General features: G+C 46.6%; 2 protein-coding genes across 2 annotated transcripts; both read right to left on the bottom strand.

Annotated features, from left to right (window-relative positions):
* Positions 1-309: 309 nt before the first annotated feature.
* LOC141695664 (uncharacterized) lies at positions 310-2,022 on the bottom strand. The gene has a single exon (XM_074499893.1). It carries the CDS (start codon positions 2,020-2,022, stop codon positions 310-312), a length of 1,713 nt encoding a protein of 570 aa, XP_074355994.1.
* A 5,205-nt stretch (positions 2,023-7,227) lies between these two features.
* Positions 7,228-8,031, bottom strand: LOC141695663 (uncharacterized). The gene is made up of 2 exons (XM_074499892.1): positions 7,698-8,031; positions 7,228-7,625 (listed from the first exon to the last, which is right to left on the bottom strand). Exons 1-2 carry the CDS (start codon positions 8,029-8,031, stop codon positions 7,228-7,230), a joined length of 732 nt encoding a protein of 243 aa, XP_074355993.1.
* Between the last annotated feature and the right edge of the window lie 2,156 nt (positions 8,032-10,187).

Genomic DNA, 10,187 nt, shown 5'->3' with positions numbered 1-10,187 from the left:
GTGTAGTGGTCCCCGGGATGCGGGTTTAAAATTTTAACTGAATAAAATTTTTCTAGGTTATATGGCGACAATAATCGAATGACATAGTAAAATTATCTTGAGCTATGGGGTGCTCAAAGCGAAGTTTTCTATTTAAATCAAAATAAAGCAAAAATTACATTCTGGGGTGTATGAGGAGAGAGTTTACATCAAGCTGTCATAGCATAAAAGTAGAGGTGGCCCCGAAATATACACCTTGCCCTTACTGGTAGAACTTCCTTAGGCGGGCTCCATTCCAAGTATTTGGGACTTCGGACCCGCTGAGATAGCTTAGCTTGTAGGTTCCTGGGCGGAGCACTTGCTTAACCATATAGGGCCCTTCCCACTTGGGTTGTAACTTCCCCTGGTTGGTTGGGTCTGAAGCCTCGGTGTGCCGAAGTACCAAATTTCCTGTTCATACTCTCTGATTCTTGCTTTCTTTGCAAAGTAGAGCTTTGTCTTTTCTTTATATTCTTCCATCTTTTTTACAGCCCGATCTCTTACTTCGTCTAGGAGCTCCAGGTTGGTCTTGAGGCCTTCAATGTTTGAGATTTCATCAAAGTTGATGTCCCTGTGGGAGGGGGACCTGGTTTCGATTGGTATTCGGGCTTCGGTACCATAGGCAAGCTTGAAGGGGGTCACATTGGTTCCCGTCATGGGGGATGTTCTGTAGGACCACAGGACTTTCGAGAGCTCATTTGGCCAAGTTTTCTTGGATTCTTCCAACCTTTTTTCCAGGCCCCGGAGTATGGTTCTGTTAATCACTTCGATCTGCCCATTTCCTTGAGGATGTGCCACCGACGACCTTTTGTGCTTGATTCCGAGTTCTTTCAAGTACGCTTCAAAGTCGGACCCGACGAACTGTGGCCCATTGTCGGAGACTAGAACTATCGGGATCCCGAATCTCATGACGATTGAATCCATAAATTTGATACAATCTTGTTGACTGATTGTTCTCATGGCCTTAGCTTCTGCCCACTTTGTCATATAATCAATGGCTACCAGGACATAGCAGAGGTCACCTTTTTCCCGAGAAAAGGGGCCCATGATATCTATGCCCAACACGGAAAATGGGATCGAAGATAACACTAACGCTGGCAGGCTGGGGCTTTGTCTGGGAACATTGCTGAATTTTTGGCACTGAGGGCATTTCTTAACATAGGCGATACAGTCGGAGTGGACTGTGGGCCAGTAATATCCTTGCCTAATAACTTTGTAAGCAAGAGCTTTGGCTGCCAGGTGATCTCCGCAGATGCCTTCATGAACTTCCCGGAGACAATAGTTTGCCTCATCCGGGTCTACACACTTCAGGGTGGGCGCTGAAAAGGTTCTTCTGTATAGCTGACCATTTTTCAGGAAGAAATGAGCAGCCTTGTGCTTTAGATATTCGGCCTTGTTCTGGTCTTCCGGGAGCATTCCGTCCCTTAGGTAAGCTATGTAGGGAGTCATCCAGTTGTCCGGGCTGCCGATGCATAAGACCTCAGATCGCTCTGTGCTGGGTGCCTTAAGTTCTTCGAAGTATACCGAACTGGTGAGATCCGAAGTATTCTGCACGAGCTTGGATAGCTCATCTGCCTTGGAGTTCTCTTCTCTATTTATCTTGAGGATGGTGATACCATGGATGGTTTTCAGGATATTTCGTACCATTGCTTGATACTGTGCCAATTTTGGATCTTTCGCAATATACTCTCCACTGGTTTGCCTGACTACAATCCGGGAGTTGCTATAGATGATCATCTTCATAATACCAAGAGATTTTTCTAATTTGAGCCCGAAGATAAATGCCTCATATTCAGCTTGATTGTTCGTTGCTTTGAAGGCAAAGGTTATTGCTTGTTGAATGGTGAAACCTTCTAGGCTAATGAGAATGAGGCCAGCCCCGGACCTCTCGACCGTTGATGATCCGTCCACATAGAGTGTCCAAGAACCTGTGTCCAGGTCGGATTCCTTACAATCAACCCCGCTGGGTGCAGGTGGCTGTGGCTCGGAGAAGGTGCATTCCATAACAAATTCTGCTAGGGCCTGGGCCTTTATCACCGTTCGCGACACAAATTTGATGTTGAACTGGCTTAATTCAATGGCCCAGTTGACCAGCCTCCCGGATGCATCTGGCTTGAGGATGATTTTCCTAAGTTGCTAATCTGTAACCACTCTAATTTTTCGGCCTTGGAAATATTGCCTTAGCTTCTTGCTGGAGTGTACGAGGGCCAAGGCGAATTTTTCGAAGTTTGGGTACCGAGTCTCGGCATCTTTGAGGACTTGGCTGACATAGTAGATAGGACTCTGGATTCCTCCTTCCTCCCGGATTAGGTCAGAAGAGACAACCTTGGGTCTAGCGGCGATGTAGAGGGACAAAGGCTCACCGGGCTTGGCTTTTGATAGCATCGGGGGTTCATCAGGTGTCGCTTGACTTCTTCAAAAGCTATGTGACATTCTGGGGTCCAATCTACCAACTTCTTGTTCCGGGCACCTTTCAGTAACTCGAAGAATGGGAGACATCTTTTCGCCAGCTTCGAGATGAACCTGCGTAGGGCCGCCAGACATCCTGCCAACTTCTAGATGTCCTTCTGAGTGCGGGGTATCTTCATTTCTATTATGGCATTGATTTTCTCCGGGTTTTCTTCGATTCCTCTTTCGCTGACCAGGAAGCCCAAGAATTTTCCTGAAGGTATCCCGAACACGCATTTCTCCGGGTTCAACTTCATGGTGTACCTTCTCAAATTGTCAAAACACTCCTTGAGGTCCTTGATGTGATCCGAGATCATGAGTGACTTGGAGATCATGTCGTCTATATAGGATTCCATATTCCTCCCCAGTTGGCTTTTAAAGATTGTGTTCATCATTTTATGGTAGGTGGCCCTGGCATTAATGCGCCCGAAGGGCATCATGATAAAGGCGTAGACTGCCAGATGAGTGATGAAGGATGTTTTGACGATGTCTTTGGGATTTATCCAGACTTGGTTATAGCCTGAGAAGGCGTCCATAAAGCTGAGCATGGTGTGACCCGAAGTCGCGTCGATTAGCTGATCAATGTTGGGGAGGGGATATGAATCTTTTAGGCATGCAGCGTTGAGGCTTGTATAATCGACACACATTCTCCACTTTTCATTCGGTTTCTTGACTAGCACTACATTGGTGAGCCAGTCGGGGTACTTGATTTTACAGATGATGTCGGCCTTGAGCAACTTCTCTACCTCTTCGTCTATAGCCAGTTGTCGCTCCGGGGTGAAGTTTCTCCTCTTCTGTTTGATCGGTCTCTTCCGCGGATCCACATCCAGACTGTGTATCGCCACAGACTGGTCTACCCCGGCATATCCTCCGGTGTCCATGCGAATATATCCGCATATTCTTTTTATAGCAGGATGAGCTCTTCTTTGAAGGATGTTTCCAAGCCCTTTCCAATTTTCAACTTCCAGGTGGGATTCCCGGGCTTCAACTCTATCTCCATAGTTTTTGAAGCAGGTTCTACCTTGGTTCTTTCCTTTACTTCCACAAATTTTTGTATCCGGGCATCAGCGTTGGTTACGTCGTACCTCGAATCCTCTATCATGTTGACGTCCAACCTTGGCCTTTTGCTGAGATGTTCGCGATGTTTCTTACGGCTTTGGCCTTTGGGTAAGGCCATTGCCTTCTTCCTATTCTCGGAGTCGGTTTCGGCCATGCCCAGGGCTTGCCCGTAGCATCTCCCGGATACGCCCCGGTCCCCTTTAAGTTCTCCGATGCCTCCCGGGGTAGGAAAGTTTAGCTTTACGTGAATTGTTGATGGGATGGCCCGGATCTTGATGATGGTGAGCCTCCCTAAAATCATGTTATAAGAGGATGTAGCACTTATCACGTAGAATTTCATGACATGAGAGACTTGCTAGGGTTAGGTATCAAAGACCATGGGGAGGTATATTACCCCGCGGATCGGGATCATATTATTTCCGAATCCGTAGAGGGGGTCTTCGAGGCACGGGTCCATACGAAGGTGTCCCAACTTCATCCTGTTAAGTGTGTGCTCAAAGACAATGTTAGCCAAGGAACCATTATCAACCAAATTTCTTTGTACCTCATTGTCGGCAATGTCGAGAGTCACGACCAGGGCTTGGTTGTGTTCGGGATCCATGCCTTCATAATCGGCATTAGAGAAGCATATGGGTTCATCTTCAGCAGGCTGGATCATCATGATATCACTGTCCATATCTGGGCTCCAGGGCGGGGAGGAGGTTCCCCTGAAGATCACGTTGACCACGTGCTTACTGCCGCTAGAGGGCTTATCTTTGTCATTGAGTCTCCTTTGCAGGTACTGGTTCATGTTTCCCTTCTTAATTTGGTCTTCTATGAACATTTTGAAAGATAAGCAGTTTTCCGTTGTATGGTTGTGATCCTCGTGGTATCCGCAATGTTTATCTCTCGCCCTGTTCTCGGGAGGTGCTAGCAATAGCTTTGGAGGGTAATAGAAGGGCTTTCCTTTGACCTCTCTTAATATTTCAGCTCGGGGTCTGTTGAGTGGTGTCCATTCGGGCTCCGACTTGGGCTCTCGCCTAGGCTTGGGCTTCCCTTCAGTCCTTTGGGATCTGTAGTAGTTATCCCGGGGTGGGGTTCCCCGAGACTGCTGTACATAGTTGGCCTGCCTATCTGGCGTGTACCTCTTTTCCTTTCTATAGGAGGAGTGACGTTCCGGGGACTCATCGTCATCCCGGATTCGCCTGTTCATCTTCATGGAGGTGAAGTCATTTTCCTTGATGAACTTTAAAGCCATCGTATAAGCAGAGGCAAGGCTTTGGGGCTCTCTATGGATCAGGTCTTTTACGTAACCTTCACATGAGACCGGGTGGAGGTTTCATCATAAAATGTTTACGGCTTCCTTCTCCTCAAGGTTGGAGAGTTGGTTGACCGCTTCTTGAAATCTTTTGATGAACTCGGGTAGTGTTTCTTTGCTCTTTTGTTGGATGATTTCCAAGTGGCACATCTGGAGCTCGTTCATGCGGTTCCCCCTGAACCTCTTTAAAAATATTTCCCGGAAGTCTCTCCAAGATTCGATGCTCCGGGAGGAGATTCTGCTGAACCATTTTTGTGCTCCTCCCTTTAATGTTGAAGCAAAGAAACGACACTTGGTGAGGTCGTTATAATCATATATGTTTGAGATCTGTTCAAAGTAGTTCAGATGTTCTTCAAGGTCGGCCAGCCCGTCAAAAGAATCGAAATTGAAGTGTTTGAGTGTGGGTTCCCTGGGGGTGGATTCCAATTTTCTGGTGAAGGGCGTGGCCGCCGCTCCGACCTCTACGTCCCCCTCAACTTTTCTTTTAAGATCCCGGAGAACCCGGGCCATCTGCTCCTGTTTAGATTCCTTCTCCTGCTCGGAATCGTAGGAGATATGAATCCTGCGTGTCTTCTTCTTTTGTTTCGCCTCCTCCTCTTGGATCCTCTTTTCAATGTTGGCCTTGGCCTTGGCCTCTTCTTCCTTCCGGATGCGGTCCCGGAGTGTAGCCCTCTTGATCTCGTCCCGGGCGTCTTCTGATGGCTTCTTAGTTTTGCCAATCCGGTCCAAGACTGAGCCCCGAGATTCTTCAGAGTGTACCTCCTGGTCCCTGGGACGGGTTTCAGGAGTCTTGTTCTTTTCCTTCCATAGATCAATAGCCGCTTGAATCTGCTCCGGAGTCATGTTTCCCCAAGGGTTTGTAGAGGTTTCTGCATACTTGTGGGCTACTTTCTCTATAGTTACTCTCTTGTCTCCGGGCTGGAGTTGAGATGAAGCATGATTTATGTGGGGCTCCTCTTCTATCTCCTCCATCTCGCCATCCCTGGGTGGGACAACGGTGGGTTGAATAGTTCCCGAGACCAAAGTTTTGCTCTTTCTTGTGGCCATTTTTTCAGAATAGAGTATGGGAAACGGTAGCAGAGGTGCAACAGGGTGTGTAACTGTTTTGGAAGGAAAGATAAGAAAAATGAGTCGTGAAGAGAGTGAGGGTTTTGTTCTTACCTGGGAGGGGGTTTTCTTGTCTCTTGGAGCTGTGTAATGTAACTTGAAATGGCACCACACCACCGGAGGTTCGACCCCTCCTTCTAGCGCCAATGATAACTATGTTTCTTCCCGGGTCTTCTCCTCTCTCACGTAGGCTAGAGCCCTATCCACGTGGCAACTGGTGTGAGGTTAACCTGCTAGTTAGGGGACTCTGCAAAACAGAACCGGAGGGGGGCTGTTTCCCGCAGCAACTCCGGCTTGAGAATAAGAATGGGGTTTCTTGAAGAAGAAGAAGAAGAGGGAAGAAGGAGTTATTCAAAATATGTATAGTGCTGTGTGTATAGGTGTGTAGCAGTCAAATGTTTTCCCACCCCTAAAACCCTCTTTTTGGGGTCTTTTATAGGTCCCAAGATTTAGGGTTTTTGGGGTTTGTACCTCTTCATCCTAGCCTTTGATCATTCTTGGTTGGTGAGTGATTGAACGGCTTGGATCGACTGTGGGGCCGGGTGTCCTTCTTCCACCAGTGTTGTCTTGCGATCTTTAGATATGGACGGCTGGGATGCAATCGTTTCATTTTAGGTAACGTGAGACAGTTGACATTTTTGTCCTGTGCCACGTGGCCCCGGGGACCACTCCAGTTTGGGCCTGGGGTGTTTTCTATATGGGCTTTTACTTCTTTATTTGGACTTGATTTTTTATGGCCTATCAGTTTGTGCCAATGCTCTTTGCCGTCTGACTGGGTCATAAACCCAAGGTAAACGTCAAATGATTTATCCTGAGAATTTCTCCACTGATCAAGATAGAATATTGCTGATTCAACTACCTCCCCAGATTTCGTACCCTTTTGCTACCATATTATATCATTTCGATTCTTCCACAGAGCCCAGCAGACCATAACCAATTTTTCCAGACTCTTTTGTACACCTCTGTATACTCTACTCTAGCCAACGTATAATCGAGCTGTAATGCTGATTAGGAGCTCCATAATTTGTAACACCAGTATTGCACAATAAAAGAACATGTCACAAGAGTATGCAAAACTGTTTCCTGTTCTAAATTACAGACATGACAGAAAGGATGGACGTTTACCTTTCTAAGTAAAAGTTATTCTTTTGTTCGTAAGCAATCAGAACAAGCTCTCCACATTAAAACCTTAATTTCTAGGTATTTTAAAAACCCATATCTTCCTGCATATCACTGAGCTGCTATTCATGTAATGTCGGTCCATGTTTTCCCTAAGGATATTATACGCACTCTTGATACTATAAATACCAATCTTTATTTGTTCCAGAACCAGTTATCACTATTGTCAAGTGGAATGGACAAAATGGAATTCGCATCCCTGTCAAAAAAATGTCCTTAATGAGGTCAACATCCCATTTCTTCTCATTTATGCACATGAGGTTTGACACTGTTTTTCCTTCTAGGGCTTCATGAACTGTTTGTACATAAATATCCTCTACACAATTTAACCATGGATCATTCTGGATGTTGACATTCCTTCCACTCCCCACCCTAAGTACTGCGCCTTTATTGATCAAAACTTGAGCTTCTAATATGCTACGGCAATAACTTGGGTTGTTCCCTAGCTTTGATGTGAGAAATGAGCCATTAGGATAGTACCGAGCCTTAAGAATTTTACTCACCAGACTAGATTCATCTTTTAAAAGCCTTTAACATTGCTTGCCAAGTAACGATATATTGAAATCAAACAGGCGTCTGAATATCATACCTCTATTTGCCTTGCTACAATATATTCTATCCCAGCTCATCCATCTGATAATCGGCTCTTTGTTGGATACTGTTCTCCACCAAAATTTAGACATTATTCTTTCAATATCTAAAAACACCAGCTTAGGTAGCAAAAACATATTCATCACGTAGTTAGACACTGATTGTGCCAGTGTCTTTAGTAAGAGCTCATTTCCTCCTTTCGATAACGTCTTTTTATCCCAACCTTCTATTTTATCTTTAACTCGGTTCTTTAAGTACCCAAGAACAACAATCTTATTATGACTCATAGTATTTGGTAGTCCCAGATATGTAGACTCAGCATTCGCCTCCATAAAATCAATGGATAAACAAATTTTTTGTCTCACTTCATGATATATATTTTTGCTTGTTATATCCAAAATTTGGCATTAAATTGACTCGGGTCAAACACGGGCTAGTTACAGTCACACTCGGCATTGCGTTGTGGGAGTTAGGACGCGTCCAAGCCTACAGGACGCGCCTACTTGAGAAGGGATATGTTACGAGGTGGGGAGAGTGCATGGTCAAGGAAGGACGCGTCCAGGCGTTATGGACGCGTCAATGTTTATGAAAGTGCTTGGCAGATGAAATCTATGGTGATGGACGCTCTAGGACGCGCCTTAAGTTCTAGGACGTGTCCTGTGACTTTACATGTTATAAGAAACGATTAAAGCAGAGTTGGATTTATGGAGGTTAGGACGCGCCCACTTGGTTAGGACGCGTCCTGTGTTTGATCTATATACTTTTGATGTTGAATTCAGGGCAAAGCTTGTATGGAGAGGAGCAATGGAGGTTATTTTTACTAATGTATTTGTTGCAGGTACTCTTTGAAGAATTCTCTCCTTGAGACGGTCAAGGAGGGGGACGTCCGTGAAAAGCTTGAAGGCCTCCAGGGTATGCCTGATGATTGAAGGCCTCCTCCTGTATTCAACGGGTGTCCTCGTTGGGGATGTGGGGTTTACTTTGGTGTGTGCTTTGGGAGCTCTGTTCTTGTATTCAACGGGTGTCCTCGTTGGACAACTTTGGAGTCATCCTGCACTTTGCACCCAAGAGCTTGAGATCACCTGTCCTGTTATCTGGTGGGTTATCCTCATTCGGGGGACAGGGACGCGTCTGGCACTTGGGGTGAACCGTGGCTATACTTGCGTTCGTAAATCAAGGGAGATAGCTGTAGCGGAGTGTTATCCTTGCGCAGGGAGATGCACTATCCGTGAAGTCCTGCGATTACGGACGAGCCTTGGGCCTTCGCGGTTGGGCCTCATAGTTGGACATTCCTAAAGCTAGCGGAAGATGGATATCGGATGGGCTTCTACTGGGCTTAGGAGTAAGAAGTCTAAATTCATTAGACTTCATGTTCTACGAGAACTACGTCAGGTTTGATCCCTATATAAAGGGTACGTAGGCACATTGAGAGGGTAAGAAGTTGAGAGCTGATAAGAGAGCCACCACTTACTCTGATCAATCTCAGCCTAAAACAACCACAATCAATTACACACCGCTTAAGTTTCCGGCAAAGAACCATCGTCACAGATCTTAGTTCCGGCGAGAAACCTCAATCTTTGTTGTTACCAGATTCCTCCGTCAATAAATTGGCGCTAGAAGGAGGGGCTGCTAACTAAGGTCACAATCTTAGGAGGAAAAGATGTCTTACAATCGTGATGGAAGTTCTTATGATGGAAGTGACAGCAGGTCTGAAGGAGAAGGAGGGGGGCATTATACTTGCCATGAACCTTACGTTCCCAGAAACATGGCGGATCCACCAAGGGCTCCGGATGTAGGGGGGACACCTCCAGTTCTCATCAGCAACGCTGATATATTGGAGCAATTATATCGCATTGGGGATACTCTTAACAACTTTAACTCAAGACTAAACACGGTGGAGCGTCGAAAGACGAGGAGAGGTCGCCGTTTCCCCCGTCATGGTCATGCCTTGGGGAAAGCCCCTGTAGTTGAAGGAGATACCCAAGGGAGCCGGGAAAACCCGCGAATCACTCCACGACGTTTGGAGTATTCGGATGATGTAGAACCTATTGTGGAGCTTGCGGATGAGGACACTAAAGGCAGAGAAAGGCCACGCCTAGGCAACCAGGTAGTACCACACCCGCATAGGTCCGGGCGTACGATGGACGAGCGTCGTCGTGCGGAGGACACTCAAAACCAAGACGAGGGAGGAAGGGATCTTTCAGCCTTGAAAAGGAGGCTTGGCATAAAGTTGGAGGACGACGATTTGAGGATGTTGCTGGTAGAATGGCAAAAGGAAGGAAACGCCGGAGAAGCGAGGCCCCGTGATACGACGCGTGTGCCCCCCGCATTCCAAAGGGATGACGGGATGCGGCGCCGCGAGCACGAGCGTGCCCCTCCGCGAGGAAGGCCCGGGAATTTCTACCGGGGATATCAGAGGAATGGACGAGGAAGAATGGGATATCAATACGGAAGAGCCCCTTACAATGGTAGGAGAGGTGGAGCGCAC

This window comes from Apium graveolens, chromosome 11 (assembly GCF_009905375.1).
Source record: "Apium graveolens cultivar Ventura chromosome 11, ASM990537v1, whole genome shotgun sequence".
NCBI classification, from domain to species: Eukaryota; Viridiplantae; Streptophyta; class Magnoliopsida; order Apiales; family Apiaceae; genus Apium; species Apium graveolens.
This window is presented reverse-complemented; position numbering and strand designations above follow the sequence as displayed.

Bases quoted from the DNA above. Each gene is read 5' to 3' on its own strand.
- LOC141695664 (XM_074499893.1), bottom strand. From the start codon at position 2,022: ATGGAATGCACCTTCTCCGAGCCACAGCCACCTGCACCCAGCGGGGTT.
- LOC141695663 (XM_074499892.1), bottom strand. From the start codon at position 8,031: ATGGAGGCGAATGCTGAGTCTACATATCTGGGACTACCAAATACTATG. The intron at 7,626-7,697 runs GTATGATATTCA...GGCTTTTAAAAG, and splicing joins TTGTAGCAAGGCAAATAGAG to ATGAATCTAGTCTGGTGAGT.